The sequence below is a fragment of the Emydura macquarii genome, unplaced genomic scaffold, assembly GCF_026122565.2.
Source record: "Emydura macquarii macquarii isolate MOO-44397 ecotype Brisbane River unplaced genomic scaffold, CSIRO-AGI_Emac_v2 contig_3401, whole genome shotgun sequence".
NCBI classification, from domain to species: Eukaryota; Metazoa; Chordata; order Testudines; family Chelidae; genus Emydura; species Emydura macquarii.
This window is the reverse complement of record NW_027133538.1, coordinates 554,697-582,658: the sequence shown is the minus strand read 5'-3', so window position 1 is coordinate 582,658 and position 27,962 is coordinate 554,697. Positions and strand designations below refer to the sequence as shown.

At 50.3% G+C, this 27,962-nt stretch overlaps 1 protein-coding gene across 3 annotated transcripts in view; it reads right to left on the bottom strand.

Annotated features, from left to right (window-relative positions):
* ACD (ACD shelterin complex subunit and telomerase recruitment factor) overlaps positions 1 to 26,130 on the bottom strand; it is a 28,252-nt gene extending 2,122 nt beyond the window's left edge. The window contains exons 1-13 of one of the 3 annotated variants that reach the window (XM_067534400.1): positions 25,912 to 26,130; positions 18,964 to 19,093; positions 15,335 to 15,441; positions 13,271 to 13,361; positions 11,025 to 11,104; positions 9,587 to 9,631; positions 8,673 to 8,707; positions 7,174 to 7,334; positions 6,611 to 6,698; positions 6,190 to 6,267; positions 4,253 to 4,348; positions 1,784 to 2,577; positions 810 to 889 (exon numbers count right to left, since the gene is read on the bottom strand). In XM_067534400.1, the coding sequence (XP_067390501.1) occupies positions 810 to 889; positions 1,784 to 2,577; positions 4,253 to 4,348; positions 6,190 to 6,267; positions 6,611 to 6,698; positions 7,174 to 7,334; positions 8,673 to 8,707; positions 9,587 to 9,631; positions 11,025 to 11,104; positions 13,271 to 13,361; positions 15,335 to 15,441; positions 18,964 to 19,077 (1,769 nt within the window). In that variant the 5' untranslated portion in view covers positions 19,078 to 19,093; positions 25,912 to 26,130. Of the gene's footprint in view, positions 1 to 809; positions 890 to 1,783; positions 2,578 to 4,252; positions 4,349 to 6,189; positions 6,268 to 6,610; positions 6,699 to 7,173; positions 7,335 to 8,672; positions 8,708 to 9,586; positions 9,632 to 11,024; positions 11,105 to 13,270; positions 13,362 to 15,334; positions 15,442 to 18,963; positions 19,094 to 25,381; positions 25,856 to 25,911 lie in introns of those variants that run through there. The other 2 variants (XM_067534397.1, XM_067534399.1) reach the window with 2 other exon arrangements.
* Between the last annotated feature and the right edge of the window lie 1,832 nt (positions 26,131 to 27,962).

Sequence of the window (27,962 nt, the reverse complement as noted above, 5' to 3'; positions counted from 1 at the left end):
GATGGCTGGGCACATGCTGCTGCTTCTCTGCAGTGGCTCTGGCAAGGGTCCAAACTCTCCTAGCCAAGCTCTGTAACAGCAGCTCCCTGCATTTGCCAGCAGCTTCTGCCACATAGAGGGAGCAGGAGCTGGCTAAGAGCTGGGACTGCCAGCGAGGGGAACATCCAGAGAGAAGGGAACAAGGTACCGTTCCTCTGCCCAGTGTGGAAGGGAACCAGGGGGTGGGGAAGCACATGCAGGGAACACTATGGATGGGAGGAATTAAGCTGTGGAACCAAGAGCCAAATCGCGTGGGATTAGCGTCATCAGAAAGGCAACACCGGTGAGAGCATCCAGGTGTACGGCCCACACGGCAGTAGTTACCACCCCACTTGATTCAGAATCGCAGCCAGGTGGGGAGATGGCCACGAGTCAATCTCGGGCTCACAGCGTCAGCCACGCCGGGGCTAGGTTTGAGAGCCCACCACCTATTGAAGCAGAGGGGACCCAGCCCACAGCCATGTTGGTCCCGGTGTGGCTGGAGCCCCACATGGTTGCAGAGGCTACGCGAATGCTACACTGACAGCAGCACTAGTTTTCAAGGTGTTGCGGCCCAAGCTGTTGTCAGTGGGAGCTGACGGCTGGGAGTGAAATCTAAAGGGGACCAGCCCAGCACATTCCTCCAGATGGACCAGAAATAGGGTCCCTGGAGTGACGGCTGCTTTGGGCTTATTGGGGGAGTTCATTTTCGCTCTCTTTTTAAAGGAGGTGCAAAACAGGAGGATTTGAGAAGCCCAGTGAGTGGATGTGTCCCTCAGCACCACACTGACCTGGTGGATTTCACTCGGGCACACAGGTCCAGGGTTGGTGCCTCATAGGTGTATTGAAACGGGGTTGCTTTCACATACTTCTGGAGGGAAGAAAGACAATCCATATTAAACATCACAACTGAAAAACGTCCCCAGCCCATGAGGACATCCAGATGCAGCTTTCTGCCCCTCCACCCCCCACCCCTCTTGGCTCAGAGAAGCTGGCTGAATGCACGTTTACCCCATGGAACCGTGGCACTAGATGTCCCCATGGGAAGGACAAGAGTTTTGGGCAAGCCAGCAGGCAGGGTGCAGGGGATTCTCTCCTGGAAACCTGAGTTACCCTGAGTGCTTGGTGTACCTCTGGAGTGGACTCCCCCCTCCCGAAATAGAAACCAGTCTTATGCAGGGATCTCCTGAAGCGATGAATGGATCCTTCCCAGGAGGGGACCCTATGCTATAAAGGAGGCTGGAGCGTGAGCCGAATTCAGCGTGTCCAGCATGGCAGGGTCTCTCTCACCCGTGCTATTGGCTTCGCTATTTAGAGAGCTGGAGGACTTCGTTGATTGTTTAGGAACGCCCCCGAGCCCAGGAGATGGTTTTCGGCGAGTGTTGGAGCGTGCTCTCTGTATTCTCACCCCTACGCTCTCACTGGCTCCTCCAACTTCTGCTCTGTGTCGCTTTGCCTCAGTTCCCCAGCTCCATGGTCATAACAAGCTCTTCACACCACGGACATGGGAGGTTGCGGCCTGGCACAGGAGCAATTGCTGCTATTAGGAAGTGCCTGGCAGAGGGCAGCCCCGCATCGGCAGGTGTGGGCTTGCACGCTGACCTCTCGAGCTCTGGAGCACGACTGCTGCAGGGGCAGAAAACTCAGGCCCTTTTCTTCTCAGATGGAAGAAGCTGGTGGCTATGGGGCAGGGCCTTGGGCTGGACGATGAGAGATTGTGGGACACAGACACAACAAGAGCCACCACGAGCCTGTGAATCTTTACCTGCTCTTGGGCTCTGTGCTGGGCTGGCCAGGACGTGGCCAACGCCGTCTCATTCCCGCTTCCTGGCAGTCCCACCACGTGCCCGGGCAGGGCAGGCTTCTGAGCTAGCCCAGCCTGCTCCATCCTGCTCTTCTTGGCTCTCTCCGTGGGCACATCTGCATGGGAAGGTTTCCTCTGGGCTCCGCCTGGGTTGGGCAAATCCTTGCTGTGGGCCTCCTCACCTCCCATCAGCAGCTTCCTCTTAGTCACCATGTGCTTCCTGCTCTTGGGCAGATCTTTTCCCCCAGCTCCGTTGCCCAGCTCAGCGTCACATTTGGAGCTTGTCAGGCAGCTGTTCCCCACATTCAGGAGGGAAGCCATGCCATTAAGATCAGCCTGCCCTCCGTTCATGGAGGGCGCTGCATGGCAAGCTCTGCTGTTGATGCTGCCCAGAATGGGAAGTGCAGGCGAAAAAGAGCACAGGTTGGGGTGGGAAGCTGCAGATGGCTGGCCGCAGGGTATGTTATGGCTGGCATCAGGGTGTTTGTCTACACCTGGTGCCATCTGGAACTTGGCAGCCTCTGGTCCTGGACAGGCACACTCTGGGAGACACACAACGCTGTGGGAGGACAGCAATGATGGGGACACGGCCTCTGCCGGTTCATCCTGTGATAAGCTACAAGGGGACTTCTGGCTGGTTGACTCCAAGAAATCTGGGGTGTTGCTGTCGGACTGCGTGATGACCACCTCCTCTGCGGACTTGGTCAGCTGGGCCGCCTGTGTGCTTGGCAGGCTGGGCTGGATCATGGACTTCTCTGACAAAACAAAAAAGACAAGAGTCGTTCCCTGGGGCAAGAGTGAAGGCGACAGCAGACTGGGCAGAGCCTGTCCCATGTGCCTGGGGCGAAGAAGGCAGTTCTGGAAGGACAACTCCAAAGAGGAACCATCAACAGGGGCCAAAGAAAGCTGCACGGTGACTCTCAGTTACCAGGAATGTCAGCCGAGTTTCTTCAGTTTCTACTGGACAGTCTCTCCCCTGTGCCGACAGGCTCTCCACCTGCCCTGTCCACCTCACCCATCCCCCTGCACGCCCCTTCTCCCTTCCTGTGTCTTTCTATATAGCTGATCACCTGTCCCAGCACAACCCCTCCCAGGGCATTAAAAACAAACAGAAGTGATGGCACTATTATGGCCTTGGTCACCCATCCCATTGTTCACTCTGCATGTTAGCCTCCTCCCCCCAAGCCTTTGTGTCATCTATTTAGACCCCTAACTCTCCAAGAGAAGGGCCATCTATTTCTCTGTGTCTAGCAATGGGGCCCTGATCTCAGATGGTCCCTAGGCACTGCCGTAATACAGATCATAGAAGATTAGAGTTGGAAGGGACCTCAGGAGGTATCTAGTCCAACCCCCTGCTCAAAGCAGGGCTAACCTCAGCTAAATCATTCCAGCCAGGGCTTTGTCAAGCTGCACCTTAAAAACCTCTGAAGATGGAGATTCCACCACCTCGCTAGGTAACCCATTCCAGTGTTTCACCACTCTCCTAGTGAAAAGCTTTTTCCTAATATCCAACCTAGATCTCCCCCACTGCAACTTGAGACCATTGCTCCTTGTTCTGCCATCTGCCACCACTGAGAACAGCCTAGCTCCATCCTCCCTGGAACCCACTTCAGATAGTTAAAGGCTGATATCAAATCACTCCTCATTCTTCTCTTCTGCAGACTAAACAAGCCTAGCTTCCTCAGCCTCTCCTCCTAAGTCTTGTGCTCCAGCCCCCTAATCATTTTTGTTGCCCTCTGCTGAATTCTCTCCAACTTGTCCACATCCTTCCTGTAGTGGAGGGCCCAAAACTGGACACAATACTACAAATGCAGCCTCACCAATGCCGAATAGAGGGAAATAATCACTTCCCTCAATCTGCTGGCAATGCTCCTACTAATGCAGCACAATATGCTATTAGCCTTCTTGGCAACCAGGGCACACTGCTGACTCATAACCAGCTTCTTGTTCACTGTAACCCCCAGGTCCTTTTCTGCGGAAACTGCTGCCTAGCCTGTCGGTCCCCAGTCTGTAGCTGTGCCACCAGTACTTTGCAAGGGCAGATAAGATCTGTCCCCCATTGGTATGCACAGATGGGTGGACTGGCAAACGCAATCACACACACACACAGGCACCTGAATATGTCAGAGAGCTCCAGGCTGCCCCTTCCTGAAAGCCAATCCCACCCCCTGCATGCGCATACAAGCCCGGTCCACTTTTTAAGAAGTGTGTGTATGCAAAAGTGAGCATGCAATTTCAGCTGCGATGGTGGTAACGAGGCTCCCAAGTGGCGTGCATGTGCACACGTGAGCACACAATTCTTCCTGTCTGACCCTGTCTTTCCAGAAGGCATAAAATGGCACCAGCTTTGTAAGATATAGGGTGTGCATACTCAGAGAGCGAAGGAAAGACGCTTTCCGCTTGCAATGCCACACAGCAGCATGTACTCACCTTCCAAGGAGGAGGACAGAGTTATGGATACTGACTGAAGCTTGTCCCAGGGATTATCTAGGGACACGTCCAAGCTTTGGGACATTGCTCCAGGGTCTGCCAAAAAAGTGAGAATAAAATTAAATTGCAGCCCTGGGAATCAGGGAACTACAGGCCAGGTTAGAGGCCCTAGCAAGGAACAGTAACACACCCACACATGCTACAAATCCTCTATGCCTCCTGGCATTCCTATAGCTATGTTGACGTTTGCATGAGCCGGCAAGTGGTTCTCTGCACCCCGATCTTCACAGCGTGCCACTAAGCTGAGCTTTGTTAGGACACACTCCTGCTTGGGGAGCTAAACATCACCTTGAGTGTGTGAACTCAGTATCCTCTAGACATCAGCACTTCAGAGGCAATCCACCAAATAAGACCAGGGACCTGGATGCTGACACAAGTGACAAGGGGACAAGCCACTTTGGTGAGCAGATCCCCACAGTTGGGGATTCTGGACATGTTATCGGTTGAGCAAAGCGGGCTAATATTCAGCTCAAACTACAGGGCAGGCGAGGGGCCCAGCTTGATTACAGCTCAGCCTACGTAAGCAATTAAGTGCAACTCTCTCTATTATTTACTGCATGTATTGTGGTAACACCTAGCGGCCCCCGTCACAAATCAGGACCCGTAGTGCTAGGTAGCCGATAGGGCCTGAGGAGCCTGCCCCATCAGCAGGGGTAAGAGACAGGTCTCCTGCGCTTCGTGGGTAACATCCTGCTCCATTCGGTCATCTTTGGTTCTAAGAGAAAAGAGGACGGACTAGCTAGCTGTAAACAGCGGATGAGACACAGTCAGGGGGTTTGTCAAAGGCATGGAATGCCTCACGCTCGCTGCACCAAGGGAAGGGTGGTTGGGGCCGCTACCCCGTTTACACGCTGGGGACCGCTGAAAAGCATGAGTGGCCCCATCAGAGACTGTTCCAAAAGCAGTGGCCAATTAGCACTGATCTCTCCTGCCCTGGCAGGCTGAATCCACAGCCTGAGTGCTGTTCTCCTGCAACTCGGGGGGTGAGAATTCCCTGGGAGGGTGTGAGGGAGGGTTCTGTGTGTTTTTACAAAGCCACACCTCTGGTCAGAGCCTGCACAGCAGAGATCCTACCTGGGCAAAAGGCCAGAGATCCACTGGCAATGGCTGGAATGGAACGACTGGCCTTCGGCCAGAGACATGCAACATCCAATCAGCTCAGCCCCACTAACGCACTCTCACACTGCGCCATGGAGAAAGCTAGGCTCAGCACGCGGCCAGGCAAACGGCATAGGCGGGAACCCTCAGGTGAGAGACTTGGAGAGCCCCAGAACCTCCCAGCTGATGAGAGGAAGGGCAGCTCCCTTAGGGAATGGAGGCCTAGGCCAGGTTGCCTGCGAGCGCCCTGAATGGCCCTCAGGGGAGAACGAGGCCTTGTGCCCAGACATCTCCAGCTCACGGCCCCTCAGCACTGTGCAGCAGGGGACCTCAAGGGAGCGCCCCCTGCAGAGCTAACTGCAGCAGAGGCCTGGGTGATGACTGTGCTGAAGAGGAAGCCGCAGGTCCTTGGCCAGCCAGGGGCGGCACGAAGCATAGCGGCTGCTTTTATTTTAATCCGCATGCAGCTTACACGATTGTTTTCCAAGACAGACGGTGCTTCGAAGGTTACCTCTACCATGGGACGGTCTGTGAATCAGAGGCAAACAATTCACAGCTGCCATGCAGCCTAGTAAACCACTGAAGCTCTCAGCCATTCTCCATAGCAGAGTTTACATTTCAGAGAGGGGTGACGGCCCCAGAGGACCAGTGGGATATTGCCATAGCCCCCTGGCTCCAGTGGAGAGGGAACTGGGATGGGCAAACCCCAAAAGAAAATCCCAAACAGAGCAGACAGCAGCTGCAGGATCCAGGCCACTCGATCATGCTCCCCTACTCACCACTGGGGCATGACACTATGCTACAGTCATCCAGGTCCCTGTCATTGCTGCAGCTCGCAGGAACGGTTTGAGGAGTTCCTGCAGGAAAAGGGGCGTTGTTGTCACCCTCTGGGTGCATCTCCCTGAAAGCACCTTAAAGTCCCCCTCAACGCAGAGCTCCACTGCAGGCTCCCCCGGTCTCCACTGGGGAAGATCATGGGGTTTGCGAATCCCCTGGCTGCAGGCAGCATCCAGGCCGGGAACTGGAATGCCAGCCGCTGTCCTGGGCCACGTAGATTAACATGGCCAGACAGCACAGCCCTGCAGGCTGGGCCTGTCTCAAGCACGCGGCTTGGGAGCTCCACCCCCAAACCAGAGCCACCCCCTGAGTGATGCAAACTGGCCGCCCTGCAGCTCAGAAAGCACAAACTCAGGCACCAACCTGCCAGGCAGGCGTCCCGGATCGCCGCTTTCTCCTCAGGGCAGATCACCAGAAAGTTGGCTGACACAGTGAAGACATCCTTACTCGTCTGAAATGAGAATCATCACCCAGTTTCTATTGCACACACAGGAACGGCTCGGCCTGGCTGGGACAGCCCGTCCAGGCGCCTGCTCATACTTTGTCCCATTCCTGGGGCTCTCAGCGTCCCTGGGAAGACTGGCAGCTCTTCCCTGGACCAGGAGAGAGACCCGAAGAGCTGATTTTAGCCACTGCCTGGAGATTCTCAGGTCTGAGCATCCAGCGTGAGCTCTGGGGACTCAACCCAACCCAATCCAGCACTACCACAAGAAATGCCAGAAGCTGGTATGCTACAGCAAGCACAACGTTCACTCTCCCAAAAGAGATACCCTCTCGCATTAAGCTCTTCCCGCCGAAGGATTTACTGATTTCTTCTGTGAGAAAATCCCCGCTAGCCGTCCCTCAGAGCCAGCCAGCCCCAGGGTCAGATCATCGGAGCAGGTCAGGGGACACACAGTCAGGACAGGCTGGCGGCCAGGACTGACCTCTCTCTTGCGCTCTGCCACCCATTTGGAGACAGGAAGTGCCTCCCCTATGGCTGGCACATCGCTTGGGTCCAGTAAATCCAAGCACTCCTCGACATTTTGCTTCAAAACTTTGAGCCGGCTCTGCCCCATGTCGCTCAATAACTGAGATACCGACGTCCCTAAAGGGAGACAGACACACGGCCACGTCAACAGGCCCCTGAGACCCCCGTGAGGCCACAAGCCCAGAGCCCTTTTTATCCCCTGGTCATCACTATGACACACACGAAGAGCCTGGAGAAGGCTTTTTTTGTACCAACAGTTCTCAATCCTTTCTTTCTGCTCCTAGCAACAAGCCTGTCTTACATTTCCATAGCTCCTTCCATCACACATGACCGCCAACGCTTTTGCAAATCATGCACAGCTCGAGAATTACTTTAGTACTAGATGCAGCCACTTCTGGGATGGAAGGGGGCAACCCAAAGGCACTGGGCGTTTGGAGGGGGTCTGCGCCTAGTCCTCAATCGTGCATAACACAAGGCCAGCAGGCGAGCCAGCTGGCTTGTTCCTTTTGGCTTGAGGAAGACCCAGGACTAGAATAGCAGGGGTTGCTAAGAGCCAGGACAGGAGCGTCTCAAGGCAGTTCCTGATGGACAGGTGCCCCCCAGCACAACACGGCCTCCTGCCAGCCCCTTGCTGCCTGTCTGAGAGGCCAAGGGCTGATTCGTTAAGAGTGCAGGTTTTCCGCCATTGCGGCAAACGAGCCAGAGGCGGCCCAGCACCGTGGGAGGAGCGAGGCAGAAGGGGGCACTGCCCACGCTTCGCGACGGGACACAGGGCACCGTGCCAGGACTGTCTACGAGCCCCCTTTCACGTCACATCTGGGTCCGGGGTTAATATGAATCTGGGCTCTTTATTAACCAAGCCCTTCAGATAAATTTGGTTCTGATGAGTTCCCCGGGGAGCTGGCCAGAGGGAACGTGGTGCAGAGCAGGATGACCTCTGGAAAAATAGGCCTTCGTTGCCTACCAGCGTAGTAGGGTCAAATACTGCATGCAAATCCTCAGGCCAAACTCCCATTCAGGTCAATGGGAGTGAAGACTCAGGGCCTTCCGCCAGGCCAGCTGGGTTTAAAGCCCTTCGCTCCCGAGTGATCATCTCTGATTACAACACACATCGGGGCAAGGGTTCAGGGCTCTGTAATTTCAGTGGGTTTAGTAACTGCACAGACATTTTCTATTCCTGTCATTCCAGAGAGCACTCTGCAGTGCCAGGGCATGCCCCCACGCCATTCTGCCAGCGTAACTTAGCCCTGCCCAGAGCAGCCAGCTCCGGAGTGCACGTCTGTCTTCGGACCACATCCAACTCTTTGCTGGGACAGCCAACGAGAGAGCTGGTTAGTGCCGTCCGGGTCAGAGGTCCGTGGACTGAGAACAGAGATCCACCAACTCATTCCACACAAGTCAGCCATGCCGCCGCCCCCCATCCTTTCCCCTGTGCGCTTTCTGGCTTCTCTGTACCTGAGGAGGAAATGGTCTTCAGGGTGAGGCCTCTCCTGCAACAGTTAAACAAACACAGATCGGGGGGTCAGGCTCCAGAAAGTTTCTTTGCCCAATACCCACCATAAAACCATACAAAACTCATGCACTGCCCTCCGCCTTCCCCCCCCCCAGGGAAACCAGAGCTGGTGCGAGTGCCCCAAGACCCTCGGGGAATCAGATCCAGCCTCATGGCCCTTCTTTGACACCTGAGCAATTTCACTCACCCTACCGGTTTACCTCAGGCAAAGCAACTGCACTTCTTGGAGGAGATGGGGCATCCAGGGAATGTGCTAGTCCTGCATTTCCACGTGTGACGCTTGTACTGAGATGTGGTGGGGGGATGGGAGAGGGGGAGGCAGCTAACTCGATTGCTTCAGCCCAAGTCCTTCTGCAGGGGATACGAAGTGGAGAACGTGCTCCTCTCCAGTAGCAAACCCCAACCGGGACGTAAGTAGTACGTTGTAAGGCACAGTCCCTGTGGAGCTAGAGCCGCCTTTCTGCTTCCTCAGGCACTGCCATTCACTAGCAAGGCAACGGTCCCTCTATCCCTCCATGAACCACTGCTTGCTTAGGAGGAAGACGTGGGCTGTAGGGGAAGATTCCTGCTAACCTGGTCAGGGAGCGGACGGCTCACAGCCTGAAGCACGAGGGCTTACACCCTAACATTTTATCCTAGCTGTGAATGTGCTCTTTCATGAAAACCACCTTTTTTTGGTGAGTCCCGCTAAGCTCAATCACAGCCTATGACCCAAGAGTCCCACAAATTGAGAACTGTGGGAACATGAACCTCCTTTCACCAGTCAGCATTAACCGCGTCCTGAACTAGCACAGATCTCGACGAGCAGAGAAAATGGTGAGCAAGTTAATTGGAAATAATTGGCCCATGTACTCACTGCCACAGTTCCTTTATCTTCTGGAGGATCGAGGGCTCCTGATTACTGGAACAACAAAGAATCTTGGTTACTGGTGTGGCGGCCGACCCCCACACCCGTACAAGGCAGTTGCCCTCGCTGTAGTAATCATCCTCATCTTCTTGAAGCCTTCATCTCATGTCCTCTGCCTGAGCCTTCCCACATCTCCCCAAAACAGCAGATGAGCTATAACCTGTGGGCTGGCCACAAAGATAGCTACAAGTAACTTTCACAGCATTCCCCTGCCATAGCCTGGCACTGGGAGGAGAAGAAAGTAGGAATTTGGGTGCTTGTACTTGCTGACACTGAGCAGGCACTTGGAAGAGGCACAGAGGAAAAGCCGGGGGGGGGGGGGGGAGGGTTGAAGGTGGTGGTGTCTGGAATGACTCAACAGTGACTCCCTCTGGCAGACTGGGTGAGGGTTAGGGGGATACAGGGATCTTGCTCCATGTCCGCCCCACCCCTTTATAGCATCACCCCCATGCAGAATCATGCAAACACACAACTGTCGATGAACATGTGCCATCTCTCGGCTCTGCCTTGAGGGTGCGGGATCCCCACAGCAGAGTGACCAGGTGTCCCGATTTTACAGGGACAGTCCCGATATTTGGGGCTTTGTCTTATAGGATCATAGAAGATTAGAGTTGGACCACAGGAGGTATCTAGTCCCACCCCCTGCTCAAAGCAGGGATAACCTCAGCTAAATCATTCCAGCCAGGGCTTTGTCAAGTTGCAGCTTAAAAACCTCTGAAGATGGAGATTCCACCACCTCCCTAGGTAACCCATTCCAGTGCTTCACCATCCTCCTGGTGAAAAACTTTTTCCTAAAGTCCAACCTAGACCTCCCCCCCTGCAACTTGAGACCGTTGCTCCTTGTTCTGTCATCTGCCACCACTGAGAACAGCCTAGCTCCATCCTCCCTGGAACCCCCTTTCAGGTAGTTAAAGGCTGCTATCAAATCCCCCCTCAATCTTCTCTTCTGCAGACTAAACAAGCCTAGTTTCCTCAGCCTCTCCTCATAAGTCTTGTGCTCTGGACCCTTAATCATTTTTGTTGCCCTCCGCTGGACTCTCTCCAATTTGTCCACCTCCTTCCTGTAGTGGGAGGCCCAAAACTGGACACAGTACTACAAATCTGGCCTCACCAATGCTGGATAAAGGGGAATAATTACTTCCCTTGATCTGCTGGCAATGCTCCTACTAATGCAGCCCAATATGCCATTAGCCTTCTTGGCAATCAGGGCACGCTGCTGACTCATATCCAGCTTCTTATCCACTGTTATCCCCAGGTCCTATCTAGGCACCTATTCCCCCTGGGTCCTGATTTTTCACACTTGCTTGGTCACCCTGCCCCATGGGACCCCCATCCCAGCCGCACACACCGCAAGGAGGGGGGGATGCCCAGCCGGCAGGGCCCTCACCAGTTCAACGACTCCATCCTCTGCCTCTGCAAGGGCAGCACGAGGAAGCGCCGGACCACCAGGTAGAACTCGCATTCCTCCTGAAAGGGACCGACAGGCTCCGTCAGGCATGGGACCTGCAGTCCCCCCGCCCCGCCCTGCCAGTCCCGGGCCCCCCGGCCCACTGGGAGAGGGGGAGCCAGGCCCCGCAGCAAGTGTGGGTCGTGCAAGAGGCAGCGGCAGGCTGCGGGGAGCAGGCAGGACGTGGGGTTCCCCCGGCTATGGGGAATCACAGCAGGCAGCAAGCGTGAAAAGAAACCGCGGCAAGCGGGCGGGCGCCCCACGGACTAGGCCCAGCCAGCTCCGGCTCCGTCGCCATGGAGCGCCTGATGGCACAGAGACATCTAGTGGCTGAATCACCATACTGCAAGTGATCAAACACACATACCCCTCGTGTCTGAATAACGTACCACAAGCTAACACATGCAGACACACACACCTAGTGTCTAAAAATGTATTGCAAGCAAACACAAGTGAGCATACATACGCACTCACAGACATCTAATGTCTGAACGATGTACCCCAACCAACCCCACACACCACCAACATTTAGTGGCTCAAGAATGTGCTGCAAGCACACACACACCCACCCTCCTTGGCTCCAGCTGGGGCAAACATTCCCACTAATTTTTGTCCGGGTGTGAAAGGAAGGGGCTGCCCTGCCCCTCTGCCCCCTTCAGCCACAGCCTTACCATGTGCAGCCCAACCAAGGGTGTGTGTGGGGGGGAGGGGAGACCTGCTTCCTCCAGCTGCCACATCCTCCCTCCCCTCCCGAAACCCACATTATCCAGGGGGGAATTCTCCAGAGCCTTGCCCTGCCCCCTCACTTGCCCTGCACCATTCACTGGACCATTGCCTTTCATCCCCCAAAGCGAGGAAATCCCACCAGAAATCTCAGCCCTCCCAAACACTGTCCCGAGGGGCTGGCTTGCCCCCAAAAGTCCTGTAAAACCAGATCAATCTGCCCCCACCCCCCCAAAATCCCACACATGCCCCTCCTCACCTGCCCATGCCTCAGCCCAGCCCAGCCCCTACGTCCCGTGCACCCCATCTCCTCATTCCAAATGTTCTCTGATGCTCTGCCAGCTCTCCCACATGTCCATCCATAATGTAACACATGGGGGGGGGAACCCCTTGTCCCTCCACACCCCATCCAGGCCCGTTCCGTGTCGGACGTGCTACCATGCCCTCCACCCCTTCCCAGGACTTTCCGTGTCCAGGTGGCACCCCCAGATCGTTCTGCGCTAGGAAGCCCCTGTGTCCATCCAGACCGGCCAGCAACGGGCGGGGGGCTGCATTGCTGGCTCTATGCCATAGCCTCCAGAATATTCCCTACCCAGGTGGTGCATCCACAACGTACTGCCCCTGTACGCCGCAGCGGGCCTCGTTTGCATATCGCCATGTCAGCAGCAGCTGTTTTGCATAAGAGACGTTGAATGGATTGATGAGGGTCTCATTCGTCAAGCTCAAGGGACCCATAGCACGCATGGCCCCCCGCACTGCCAACAAGGCCTCTGGGTGACCAAGACCCAGACCAGACCACATCACCCATCAGTCCCATTAGGCTCACAAGGCTGGCTGCCCAGAGCAGGCCGGAGGATGCCCAGCAGACTACGAAACATCAGGAGGCTGCGTGCCTGCCTTCAGGGGAGGCCATACTGGGAAGGCCCACACCACCTGCCTGCCCACGTGCTCTGCCTTGCTCTACGGGGCAAAATCAGCCACAGCTTACACCAGCTTCCCACTCAACCCAAAGCAAGGGTTAGAATTTGTAAACACAACACAACTGGAAGCCCTTGCGGACACCGGCTACTGGGGTGGTACAACATGTTGCGTTAACAGAAAGGGTTCATGCCTGCACCAGCCGCCTCTGCTGCCAACGCGGGGTGACTATGGGACATAGACTTGGATGTGTGGAGAGGCTTACGTGCCTTCCTGTAACTGGGCATGGAGGATCCAGGACATCCATTCCTCTCCCAGACAGCTCATTCCTCGCTCTCAAAATCCTCTCCTTTCCCCAAACATTCTCCTCCTCCAGCATTTTGCCATCATGTGTTGACATTTGCTGAACACCTCAGCCACACACCATGGCGAGAAAGTGTTTCCAGGTGCACAAGGAGAGCTGGCCCAGGGTCCGCCACAGAGCGCACTGCAGCAAGACCTCCATCACTTTGCTCAGCTGACCTCTGAGACAGACAGAGCCTTACCGCTTTGGTCTCCTCCTGGAAGCACACCGTGTACTTCTGCAAGATGATAATTTTGCCAATGATGCTGGAAAACCCGTACTGCAGTTGAGCACTAGGAAAACAGAAAGCAGCCAGACAAGTTTGTGAGGGACAAATGATCTCAAACATGCATGAGCCATCAGATGCTGACCTGGGAGAGGACTATAGATCTGCTGATTCAACTCAGTGGTGCTGCTTGAAATCAGCCTGTTGGTGCAACCATCCAACAAAGCGATCCCCAGGGCAGCACAGCGCTCAGAGTTGCGTGGCCTGCAAGCTGTGCTATTCGTGACACTGCTATTGTCACTTTTCCCATTTGTAAAATGGGGAATTGCAGTTCATACCCACCTTTGCTGGGGAAGGTGCAGCACACAGGTGAAGTAATGTGGCTAAAGGCCAGAGAACGAGTCAATGGTTGCATCAGCATTAAAATTTAGACTTCCAATGCCATGTTCAGAACATGAGGCTTTGCTCCCAAGAGTTTTCCAACAGTCATTGTTGCAGAGTGTAGCCTGGTGCATGCGTGCAAAGAATGAAACTGGGCAGTGATCCACCGGCTTCAAACATCAGTGGCACCAACAGAGTCAGGAAACAGAACTGATGATGTGAGAATGCAGAGCCCTGGGGTTGGGCAAATTGCTGCCTGCATGACTGAGAAATTGAGGCTAAGTCACAGTGGCAACCTCCAATCAGAGCCTGGAACTCTAGCACAAAACTATTGCTTTCCCCAGTGCTGTTTGCTAACTGTCCAGTACGGTAGCTGCACTTTCCTGGCCAGTCAAGACTGCAGTGTCACAGAAGCAATAATACTTCGCACTTGCTCTCAAAGCCCTGGCCAATGTTGGGGAGTGTTGTTATTCCCATTTTACAGATGAGGAAATGAGGGGAAAGGAGCTGCCCCAGGACACAGCGACAGAATTGGGAGCAGAACTCAAATCTTGTGACTTCCACACCAAGCTACTGGATGCTGCTGCTTCTCAGAGTAGATGGCAAGGAAGGCTGGACTGGAAGACAAAGATGCCAGTGTGGGACACTCAACTGAAAATGGAAATCCCCTGGTGGGGAGACAGCAAGGGACACTCTCGGAGAAGCCTCAGACACACTACTCTCTCTGATGGTGACTATGGCTCATAAATGTTCATTTAATTCCACAGATGCTCTGTGTTTCAGCACTAATGCCCAGTGGGTGCAGGTTCTCTCAATGGGGAGGAACCCCCTAGCTCAGGAAATGATCACAAAGGGTTGTGTCTGTCTCTGGAAGTGAGACAATAACACCAGCAGGAGGCTTGCTGCCCGCATTTGTTCCCCCAACAGAGACATTTATTTAGTATAAAGTTAGTGGATAGCAGAAAGGAAGCACTGCTGACATGTCAGAAGAAGTGTTTTCCTTCCATTGTTTTTCCTAATGGGCCAATTCCCAAATTTTTCAAACACAAAAATTGGCATTCCAGCTTCGAAAATGAAATTGGATAACAGGGCTTTCAAACCTTGCACTGAGTAAAATGCTCCTTACCCCCTGTAGCAGTTTATTGGTGGCAGAGTCCTCAGGAGGATTACAGAATACATAATTCTATTATGTACATATACATAACCCACTTTGGAGGCACATATCGCAGCCCTACACAGACTGTTTAGGACAGGAAGTGAAGGACACTAGAGCCAATTGAAACCACAGAGAGAAGTGACGGAGGCAGAATGTAACGACCCAAAGTTCGCATTAACCCAGGGGTCCTGGCCAAGTTCTGTGACTCCTGTGCCACTGGTCCAAATCAGCAGAACCCCAGCCTAAATCTCAACTGGAAGACAGCACAACTTGCAGGTTGGCACCTCCAGGCATCATGCTGGAATAGTAGATAAAGTACAAATGCAGGAGGAGTGAAATCATCTTCACTACTTTCACAGCAGCACCTGGGTTTTCCCACACAGGCCTCTCACCCAGCTATTGATTTAGCCCAATCCAACTTTAAATGAGATCCGCTAGAGCCCAGTCAGCAGCTGCAGTGAGCAGTTCTCCCAGCTGGGGTCGACAGTCAAAGTGAAACCCACCATTTTGCAGCTTCCGTGGTAACGACCACCCGGATGTAGTAGGACCCATCAGAAAGGTGCAAGACGGCAGCAGTGCCTTGGTCTGCAGTCTTCGAGTCACTCACAATCTATTGAGAGAACAAAAGTGGGCCAGGCTCTTCCATCATCCCCAAAGAATAGAGCTGATGTTCAACACCCCTGCCAGAAAAAGAGCCAGGGCAGGGGTGCTGCAGACACTGGGGCCCCCTTTACAATCACTCACCATGAAGTCAGCGAGTTAAATTCACCCCAAAGTCACAGGAGCCCTGCATCTGCCCAGGCCTGCCCACCAGGCAATCACACTCAGGCAGCCACCCAGCCTCGACACCCGGCCAGATCAAAACAGCAAGGTTCATGTGAGTAAACACTAAGATGGGTGAACTTGAGTGGCTCATCTTAAATTATTGGTGGAATGAGGATAATCAATGGGACACAGTAATACTAGGGTACAAAATATATCGGAAGGACAGAATAGGTCGTACTGGTGGGGGAGTGGCACTATATGTGAAAGAAAGCATAGAGTCAAATGAAATAAAAATCTTAAATGAACTAAACTGTGTCATAGACTCTCTACGGATAGTAATTCCATGCTTGAATAAGAAGAATATAGTAGTAGGGATATACTACTGACCACCTGACCAGTATGGTGATAGTGACTGTGAAATGCTCAGGGAGATTAGAGAGGCTACAAAAATAAAAACTCAATAATGGGGGATTTCAACTATCCCCATATTGACTGGGTACATGTCACCTCAGGACGAGATGCAGAGAGAAAGTTTCTTGACACCTTAAATGACTGCTACTTGGGGCAGCTAGCCCTGGAACCCACAAAAGGACTAAATCAAGAATTGCCTCTAAGTGGAGCACAGGATCTGGTCCAAGAGGTGAATACAGCTGCAATGCATGGTAATAGCAACCATCACAATTAAATTTAACATCCCTGTGGGGGCGTGAGGAAATACCAAAGCAGCCCACCATAAATTTCAGAAAGGGGAACTACACAAAAATGAGGAAGATAGTGAAGGAAGATAAGGCTATTGCAAAGAAACTAAACAAATTCTCTGCATTGGTCTTCACAGCTGAGGATGTGAGGAAGATTCCCAAACATGAGCCATTCCTTTTTAGGTGACAAATCCGAGGAACTATCCCAGATTGAGGTGTCATTAGAGGAGGTTCTGGAATAAATTGATAAGTTAAACAATAACAAATCACCAGGACCAGATGGTGTCCACTCAAGAGTTCTGAAGGAACTCAAATGTGAAACTGCAGAACTACTAACTGTGATATGTAACCTGTCATTTAAATCCACTTCTGTACCAGATGACTGGAGGATAGCTAATGTGACGCCAATTTTTAAAAAAGGCTCCAGAAGCGATCCTGGCAATTACGGGCCAGTTAGCCTAACTTCGGTACCAAGCAAACTGGTTGAAACTATAGTAAAGAACAGAGTTATCAGACACATAGATGAATATGATTTGTTGGGGAAGAGTCAACATGGTTTTTGTAAAGAGAAATCATGCCTCACAAATCCACTAGAATTCTTTGAGAAGGTCCCTCACCAAAGGCTCTTAAGCAAAGTAAGCGGTCATGAGATAAGAGGGAAGATCCTCTCCTGGATCATTAACTGGTAGATGATACAAAACTACTCAAGATAGTTAAGTCCAAAGCAAACTGCGAAGCGTTACAAAGGGATGTCACAAAACTGGGTGAGTGGGCAACGAATTGTCAGATGAAATTCTATGTTGATAAATGCAAAGTAATGCACATTGGAAAACATAATCCCAACTACATATATAAAATGATGGGGTCTAAATTAGCTGCTACCACTCAAGAAAGATCTCGGAGAGTCATTGTGAATAGTTGTCTGAAAACATCTACTTAATATGCAGCAGTAGTCAAAAAAGCTAACAGACTGTTGAGAATCATTAGAAGGGGATCGATAATAAGACAGAAAATATTGTATGGTCTCTTCATAAATCCATGGTACGCCCACATCTTGAATGCTGAGTGCAGATCTGGTCTCCCCATCTCAAAAAAGATATATTGGAATTAGAAAAGGTACAGAAAAGGGCAACTAAAATGACTAGGGGTATGGAAAATCTTCCATATGAGGACAGATTAATAAGAATATGACTCTTTTCCAAGCTGAAAAGATGCCTAAGGGGGGACATGATAGAGGTCTACAAAATCATGACTGGTGTTGAGAAAGTAAATACGGAAGTGTTATTTACTGCTTCACATAACACAAAAACTAGGGGTCACCAAATGAAATTAATAGGCAGCAGGTTTAAAACATATCAAAGTAAGTATTTCTTCACACAATGCACAGTCAACCTGTGGAACTCCTTACCAGAGGATGTTGTGAAGGCCAAGATTATAACAGGGTTCAAAAAAGAACTAGCTAAATTCATGGAGGATAGGTCCATCAATGGCTATTAGCCAGGATGGGCAGAGATTGCTGTTTACAGGGTCTGGGAAAGGCCAACGGGATGGATCACTTGATAATTGCCCTGCTCTGTTCATTCTCTCTGAAGCACCTAGCACTGGCCACTGTCGGAAGACGGGGTACTTGAATATTCCTGTCTCAAATTGGGATGAAAAGTCAAAATCTCAAAAATATTTGCAAACTGATCATCCCCAAAAAATCAGTTTGGGTCAATTGAAGTGTTTTGTTTCAATTTTGAACTTTTTCATATTTTTACTATAAATTAACTTCACTTTTGAAATGAAAAGTGGCTTCAAACTGAAAACCAGAACTTTTTGTTTCAAAAATGTCAAAATGAAACATAAGAGACAAGGAGGGTGACGTTTGATGGGGCCAACCTCTGTCAGTGAGAGAGACAAGCTTGTGAGCTCACACAGAGCTCTTCTTCAGGTCTGTGGGGCCCAAAAGCTGGTTACTTCCGCCAATAGAAGTTGGTCTAATAAAAGATTTACCTCACCCACCTTGTGTCGCTAATATCCAGGGACTGCCACGGTGGCAAGAACCCTGCATAAAACGAAACCTGGACAATTTTGAAACTTGTTTCTGAAAGGAGAAATGCATCAAAAGTGCCCCTTTCCCGCGAAGAGTTTTGCTTTAGATGAACTGACGTTTTCCAAAGACAAAATGTTTTGTCGAAAAATTCCCAATCAGCCTAAGGCATCAGTCTTCATCTTCCCTTCTAACATCAGTGACACCAAGTACACTATCACCCACCCCACGCACATTTTCTTTGGTCTTAGGGAGGCCCATGGCACTGCCTTCCTGCCCCATTCTCCACCAGTTGCACCTCTGTAGGCCGTGAGGTTGTCCACATTACAATTGGGAGGTGTGATTGCAATATGTGTAGACATACTCAAGCTAGCTTTGCGTGGGTAACAGTCACAGTGCAGCTATGGCAGTATGCACCCAGAGTCCTGCCACAACTTCACTGCTGTTTTGACTGGAGCTAGCTTTGATCTAGTGATACCTCTACACATGCTGCAATCATACTCCGGATTGTAGTGTAGACGCACCCTGTAAACCCCTCAAGGCAGGGACCTATCTCTGTCTGGTGTCCCGGAGGCACCTCATGCTCTCTGGGACACTTGATAAATAGCAAGAGCGGGACAAGACCCAGGTCACTTACTTTCAGGACATGCCCAGGCATCGGAAAATCTTGAGGGTCTGACGGTCCGTATTTCATCAAGAGGTTCAAAATCCAAGGCTGGAGGACGTAGACTTTAGGGGTGGAAAACCTCATCTTTTCATCCTCTAACCTGAGAGAGGAGAGACAAGGAGTCAGGTATGCAGACAGGGAAGAGTGAAGTCTGCACAGAGCTCAGAGACATGTACTATGCAGCAGAAAGGCCAACTGCCTCCAGCTCTCACTGGCAAACAGCTCAGCTGGTGGCAAAAGGGAATGGCCATCAGGAAAGATGCATCAGTTCCCTTCCTAGGGCAGGAGCCTCCAGGTGGATCTCACCAGCATTCTTTCTCTGGCTGGCCATGCAAGGCATTTTCCAGATGCTTCTTTAATGCATGCATACAGCTATTTGCTGCCCCTCTGTAGCTGCTATTTAAATCCCACCATAAAAGTCTAGTGACCCCCTTCTGGGACAGACTAACAGAAACAGTTATCTATGTTCACCCAAAAGTGTCCTTCCTTCTAGTAGGAAGGACCACAGACCCAGCCCAGCTGGAGAAAATATCTGACCTCAGGACTGTATCTCAATAGCGATGTTTTTCGACTGAGGAGAACTCAGTACATTACTGTATTGGGGGGTGCTAATTCCTCATTGTTCTTTACGAATTAATGTATTATTTGTATTCCCGGAGCCCAGCATGGGGCAGGGCCCTGCTGTGCCAGGCACTGTACAGCACAGAACAAAAAGAGCTTGTAGTTTCAAAATTCAAAATAAAGTAATGCTGCTGGGGAAATCCTCTCTTTCAGGGACTGATCCACACCTTCCCACTCCTGGACCAATGGGTTTGGGTTTTGGCTCCAAACAGGCTGGATCCCTATTGTAAGGGATCTGCAAAACCTTCCTGCTAGAAGAAAGGAGATTTGCAGGTAAGCATGGATGACTTTTGCTTGTGTCTAACTATTCTAAGCCCCTTTTTATTTTACTTTAGGTATTTCTATGGACCGCCATTCCCATGGTATTTGAGCACCTCACCGTCTTTGATATATTTATATCCCCCCCAACGCTCCTGTGAGACAGGGCTGGACTACCATCCCCACTGGAGAAATGGGAACTGAAGCACCAAGATTCTTGCTCAAGGTCACACGGGAAGGCTGTGGAGGAGCAGGGAAATCATAGAATCATAGGGCTGGAAGGGACTTCGAGAGGTCATCTAATCCAGTCCCCTGCACTCATGGCAGGACTACGTGGTATCTAGACCATCCCTGACAGGTGTTTGGAGATTTTTAAGAGCAGGTTAGACAATGATGGAGATTCCACAACATCCTTAGGCAATTTATTCCAGTGATTAACTACTCTGACAGTTAGGAAGTTTTCCTAATGTCCAACCTAAACCACCCTTGCTGTAGTGTAAGCCCATTGCTTCTTGTCCTGTCCTCAGAGGTTAAGAAGAACAATTTTTCTCTCTCCTCCTTATAACAAACTTTTATGTACTTGAAAGCTATGATGTCCCCTCTCAGTCTTCTCTTCTCCAGACCAAACCCAGTTCTTCCAGTCTTGCCTCAGAGGTCATGTTTTCTAGATCTTTAATCATTTTTGTTGCTCTTCTCTGGACTTTCTCCAATTTGTCCACATCTTTCCTGAAATGTGGTGCCCAGACCTGGACACAATACTCTAGTTGAGGCCTATGAACATAGGTTTCCTAAACCTGGGACTAGTCCCTGTAGTAAGAAGTGAGAGCTTATGGCCTGTAAAACAGGCTAAGGCCTAAATGGAAAAAGCCGAGTGAACAGGAGTATAAGGGGTCACTCAAGTTAACTGAAACTGGTACAGGAAAGTGCTGATACTGCAAGATTGTAAGACTGCCAAAATATGCTAAAATATGTAGCAGGTACAGGAGGTACCAAGATACTAACTCTTTGAAATGACACTTCTATGGATAGAAATGATACATGGAGTGGGGGTGCTCAAATCAGCCAATCAACGGAAAAAGGTGGTATTAGACTACGTCAAGAGGGTAGCAACTACCTACGTCAAAGGGGGCAGAACGAAAGTGTATGTAACAGTGTATAAAAGAGGGTGTCAGAGGGAATACCAGCAGCCGGTCTAGGGGATAATGGAAAGTCCCGCCATTGGGCCGAGACCATTGTAACGCCGCCTATCCAAAACTGACCCAGAGATACTCTGTAAGTCATTTCTCATTGTGCCGCACGCAATAAACCTGGCCTGGGTGCCTTTGTTGCTCAGCTAATCTGTGGTCGTGTCGACTCATTCGATCGTGAGAGCCGTCTCAGTTTCCTGATCAGAACTGGGACAGCATCTACACAGGGACACATGCACGCAGCCTACACTGATAAACATAGGTGACCAACACACCGATTACCACAGTCCCTAACCACTGGGCCATCCTTCCAGCCACATTTTACTGTAGTCATTATGCGCCAGAGTGGATAAAGATCAATGATTTTTTTTTTTAATTACATCGGATTTAAATTTTTTTTTTAAATCATCAATAAAATACTCAATTTCTCATTTAAAAATAAGTTACAATTAAATCTCATCACAAACATGGTAAACCTACCCTTACAGTCTCATACAAATGAATTAATGACTCTAGTCTGTCCAGCCTAACTACCAGCTCTTGCTTCTTGACAGTTCTGGGCTTTCAGTTTCAGTTTCTCAGCAGACTAAAGTCTCATGTGCAAAGACAGACACAGGCTGGAGAGGATTGTTGTTGTTCTGTACTTATGTGGTGGTGGAGCTGGGCCAAACAAGGCAGAGGAGTTAGTTAAGACACTGTGGTAAAGACAGAGAGACAAACGATGGAGGCAGAGTAGAAAGGAACAGTGGAGTGGACTGGAAAGAAAAAGGGAACACATTATTCAGTGCACACACAGCTTCCTATATTCCCCGCCCCCACTTTTGCCACAGAAAATGTGTCATAGCTTGTGTGTGTAAGAGAGACCCTATCTGGGAATATTTTGAAGAAATTTCTTCCCTGGGTAAAAAAGGAAAACGTGTCAAGTGTAAGCAGTGCAAGAAGGAGATGCAGGGCCTATTTGCAAGAATGAAATATCATAACAAAAACTGCTAATTGGGAGAAAATGATATGGATATGTCTGAAGAACAATGTGGATCAGCTGGTTAGTAACTTAAATAATTCACTTTGCAATGCATCATTCCTCAAAACTCTCTCTATGACTTTTAGTACAGGTGTGATTTAACAAGTAAATTTCTAAGCTGTTTGCTATGTTGGATGTTGATAGAAAAAAAAGTTTAGTTTAGCTAATCCTTATGTCTTGTTTAATTAGTTAACTAGGTTTAGAATCTATCACCCAAGTATACGGTACAGAAAGCTGCAATAAGAGAAATCTAGAGTTGCCAGTTGCCACTGGGTGTCATTTTCTTATTTTATATTACATAATACATACCCCTTATTTTGGAACATAACACAGACCATAATGGTGATGCCCTAAATCTATTCCCTATTTTACTTCAGCATAACTCAGCTTTCCCAAGGGAACCCCATCCTAGTTTTCTCAAAAAACAGAAGTGCCTGTGAGTTCTATGGGGCTTACTCCAAAATTAAGTGCACTCTAAGTGCAGTCAGTCTTAGCTTTTTTGGTAATTTGGAATCGGATCTGCAGCCTTGCTAAAAAAAAATGTAAATGAAGAACTGAGAAGAATGACTATTCAGAATAATGTATCCATTTAAGCGTAAGAGACTTCAACTGTGACTGTCTATCTGCAACAACTTCAAAGTCATCCTTTGGTACTTTTAGCAGCAGTGCAGCAGCTAAACGTATTTCAGACAGCAAAGCATCAGTAGCAAGTAAAATATTTCAATCATCCAGTAAAACCACCACCATGGATGGGTCTGTAGTAAGTACCAGCCAATAGCAAACAAGACACCATAGATGAAAAGATTGCTTGATTGATTTATGCCACAAATTCTCCTTTTGGCATTGTTAACAATAAACACTTAATTGACATGGTTGAGTCCTTATGACCAGGCTACACTGCACCTGGTAGAGCTCCTATGTAAGAAAGGCCAGCAAGGTGATAAAGCAGCACGCTCCGTAGCAGCGACATGGATGTACGAAACAAATGTTCTTCATGCAAAGGGCGTGGATAAGGTCGCTGGGTGCCTGACTTGGGACTTACAATCTTACCTCTGCATTCCTTCACCTTCTGGCATTTGGTCTAGGAAGATTCTAGACTTTAAAAGATAACACACACTCAAACCGCTGACATGTCTGCAACCACAATGAGAGAGACAAAGTGGGCAGGACACTATCTTTTATGAATCAACTGGTGTTGGAGGAAAGGACAAGCTTTTGAGCTTCATGGAGTTCTCCTTCAGGTCTGGGAAAGGTAGCCAGAATGTCCAAGCTAAATACGTGGTGGAACAGAGGTCTCCTGCAGCATGTCTGAACCTCTGACGCTTAACAATCTGCAACCACCAGACAGTTCTGAAGTAGCTGGGACACATCACTCCTTGACCCAGTTCTTCTTGCCAATGTGGTGGCTCGTGTCAACCCCACTGCTCACATGCATGCACACGCAATTGTATTTTACACATTATCCTTGAGTGAAGAACCAGATTTTCAACCCCCCATAAATGACAACACTCTAGGGTCACCCCAACATTACAATTGCTGTTAGTCGTTAGGCCATTCTCAAGAGCAAGCCCACTCCAAAGTCTCCTGCTCAGTATTTCCAGGGGGGGAAGGGGATATCAAAGTCATTTTAATAAACAGAGTTGATTAAAGCAAAGGTATCAAGCTATTGGGATAACATGCAACACTAGGAACCACTTTAGATGTCCCCACAAACCTGGGCAAACTGCAGGCTGGCCTTTCTATCAAGGGATTTTGGGGTTAGAGAAGGAAAGGAAGCAGAGATATTCCAGCTGCAGATGAAGATTTCTTCACATTCCTTGACAAGGAAAGTGCACCACTGTACGAGTCTTACAGCAACGCTAAAGCCGCTAGGTGGTTCAACAAACTGCAAGGTATATAGGAATCAGTAGAATACCTTATAGTAATTTGTGAGCTCTCTAATGGCGCTATGTTCTATGCTTTAAGCATGAAGTTTAGCATTAACTATTAAGCCAGAGTATTAATAGTACTATAGGCTTGGGTTTGGATGTTAGTATGCAGGTAATTGACATGGTTATTTGGGAGCCAGCTGTGTCCAATTCTTTCATTTTTGTTGTGTTCAGAGAAAAAGACAAGACCAAGCATAAACAAAGAGAGTCCTGTAGCACCTTAAAGACTAACAAATTTCTGAAGGCATAAGCTTTCGTGGGCTGCAACCCACTTCGTCAGATGTTCACGGGTGGCAAACCAGGAAAACTTATGCCTGCAGAAATTTGTTAGTCTTTAAGGTGCTACAGGATTCTCGTTGTTTTTGCTGTATACAGACTAATATGGCTACCCCTCTGAAATGTTGATATCTGTTTCCATACATTTAGCTGTTTTTCCTGTTAATCGGTCTAACAACAAACCAGGTTTGCTATAGGCTTGGTAGAATGTGACTTTTTTTCCCCTTATAATTTCAACAGACAATATTGATGTTGATTTTTAAGCACTATTTTAGATTTGCATCTATTTAAACTCTCATGGTTGTAGGAAATTATGGGGGGGAGGGGGAGAGAGGAGACACTTACTTAATGACAACAGATGTTGAGATTAAAAAAATGAAAGCTTTATAAACTGTTCAAACACCAATTGTCAACTTCGCATGTCAACATATGCAATGTAAATATCCTTACATCAACAAATCATACCTCTTTTTACAATTCATTCCCTAGTCCGTTTGTCTAAATCACTGGATTTTGAATCTAAGTTCTCAAGAAGTGTTTGTCTTACGTTGCTATCTGTGAATTTCCATGGTTATTGATGGAAGTATTTTTTCATCATCAGTTCATGTGTGTACAATGAAATCAACATTTACTGACATTTTCTGGTAAAAGTCTAATCATTCCAGGCCTGGCTACAGACAGCTTAATTTGTAACTGGCTCTCTCATTTCTGAGAAAATGTTACAGCTGGATTTCCAACTTAATTGGCCGACTACTGTTCTTGGGGGCTCTCTCCATGTATGCTATGCCATTACTACACCAGAAAAAGAAAAAGCGGGCACCATGCACAACAAGGCCAAACAAAAGAATCCAGCTGAACTGAGAGAACAGGGCGGGGGTGCAGCCAGGACTCCTGGGTGAGCCCACGCAGGCAGAGTCCTGTGTCTGCCGCGGGCGGCTACAAAACGGGGGATATCACTTACCCTCATCCCCACTGCAAAGCGCTGGCTACTGCACCAGCACCAGGCCCCCCCGAGCACGGTCCCCCCGCCCGCTCTGCGGCTCGGGGTTGGCAGGGACCCGCGCAGGGTGGCCCCTTTTCCATGGAGTCCCTCGTACCTCTCAGGCAGGCCGAGGGGGGACTCGCCCTGGCCCTGCTGCTGCTCCCGACTCCCACTGGCGGCGGCGAGCTCCCCGCGGCACCGGCTCCCAGCGCGGGGCCCCGCAGCTCCCGGGCCAGCCCCGCTGGCGCCGCAATTCACGGCTCCCCGGGACGAGCCGGCGCCGGGCATGGCCGGAGGCTTTACAGAGGCGGCGGGGGCATGCAGCAGGGACCGTGCCCCGCGCTAGGCCCGGCTCCGGGGACAGCTGCGCAGTCGCTGCAGAAATAAAGCGCCTGGGACCGGACAGGACCACAGCTGCGGCGCCCGCCCGGGGGAAGGAGACACGGGAAGGAAGCGGCGGAGGCGGAGCTGGGCCAGGCAGCGTCCGGTGGGTGGGCGGCGCCCTGCGCTGCGCTGCGCTGCGGAGCGGGATTTTCAGTGTCACCACCACCCCCAGTTTGGGGACAAGCTGCTCTGCTCTGCAGCCTGGCCTGCCCTTGGCATTTTCAGGTGGTCTGTGCTGGGCACGGACGGGTCACACCTTACCCATAAAATTACTGTTGGGGGAGCTGGATTGGTCCCAGGATCGTAGCGAGAGAAGGGGGGCGAAGAAGTCCTACTTTGGACTGGACCGACTCCACTGCTCTGTGTCTCGCCCCACCATGGGTCACAGCTGCTCTTCCCTCGCCCACTCTGCTGTCTCCCCCAGCACCGATCCAAGGAAAAGGCAGGCCACGGCTACCCTGCGCCGGCAGGTCGCGTTCCCAGACTGTCTGTCCACACGCTGCGGTCAGGCTCCGCGCCCAGCCAGCAGAGGTCGGCGCGGGAGGGGAGCTGCGGGGAGAGGGGCGCTCCTGGCCTCGCTCGCTGCTGGCCGGAAGCATGCCGGAGACGTCCAGCGCCAGACGCAGCAGGGAGCCCAGGCTGCGCCACCCAGACCTGACGGCTGCAGCGCGCCGCTTGCTGGCGCCTGAGCTCCATCCTGGGACACGGTGTGTGAACACAAGTTGGCAACCCGGCAGATTTCCCAACCAGCCACAAACAGTGCTTCTGATTCCCCACGCTGGTTATCAAGAAGCTAAAACAAAAATACACACAGCCCCCTTTACTGCATTTCAGTCTCTGGCTCCCAATCCACCACTAGGTCCAGTAAAGAGAGAAGTTATTTAAAACTCTGTGCTCTTTACCAGAAAGATTCTCCTGACCCCAAAGGGTCAGCCACATTCCCAGATCAATATAAATCTGGATCTTACCCAAAATACCACGCTGGCCACCAATCCTTTAGACTAAAACTAAAGGTTTATTAGAAAAGGAAAGAAACAAACTATAAGAGATGTGATAAATGATTAAAGCAATCAGATACATATTTAGGGACTTTCAAATAATTTGTATCAGGTTTCTGGTAGAATTGTGAAGTTTGCAGGCTTGTATAGTCCCTCTGGTTACATCCAGTACCTGGATGGGTCTGTCTTTTGTTTCACAGCTTCAGTTGTAGATGAGTTGATCTAAAGGTAAGTGAAGACTGACTGAAGACAAAATGGATGTGGTGTGGTGTAGCTGTCTTTTATGTCCTTTGGCCTTTTTCCATGCTGCTTGTGGAAATTTACAGAAATAAGATGGCGTGAGTCCAGGGTCATCACATCAGTAACTTCTGGTGACTCATCAGGTGTAGCCCCTGGGTTCCTTTCTCTCCCTGGGCCCATTGTACCTGTGAGTTTCCTTAATGGGCCATTAAGCAGCTTATCGCTGCAGCCATCCTGTCTGTGGTGTCACCCAGAAACACAGCACAGGTTGAAATACAAATACATCAAACATATCCATAACTTCCGACACAAATATGACACATGCACATAAACAATATCATCATACTTAGCAAATTATAACCTTTCCAACAATACCTGCCATGGCATATTTCATATGAATTATTGTAATTTTGAAATATTGATGTTAAATAATATAATAAATGTTCCCCCTAATTCAGCCAGCTCACATAAGGCAGTACCAAGTTTGCATTTAATTAGCGTACAGGCCTGGGACCTGTTGTAAAACATTCCTTTACTCTCCCCCTTCCACACAATCAATAAACCTGGATGTTTCACTAATTTGTGCCAAAAGTCCCCGTTCCTCAGCAGGCAGGACCCCGTTCCTCAGCAGGCAGTGCATGCCCTATTAGACCGATACCCAGACCTCGACTTTATGGACTTTAAATAAAAAGCTGTATGGGTGATTGGGTCACACGTGTCCAACAGATAACAGGGAAACCAAAGCCAGGCTGCCATGCACATCCTGGGCTCCTTCCATCCTTGGAAGAAATGGCACACCTACCCAGCATGCTTGTCCTGAATGGGGGTGGACTGAAACCCTTTAGACCCAGGTAAAAAAATTGGCCGATTAAATTAAATCTTATCTATAAGTATTCTCTCTCTAGATACTGTAAGTGGCTGTTAAAGGGGGGTTGCAGAGTTGCCTTGTGGTTGGCTTGCCTTGGTGGGGGGCAGGTTTTTTTGCATTTCAAGGGAGGTGACCCTAGCACAGCGACCCGTGACACCGCAAGCACAGCTGGAGGGCATGCAGAGCAACCACACTTGGGGCTGGAT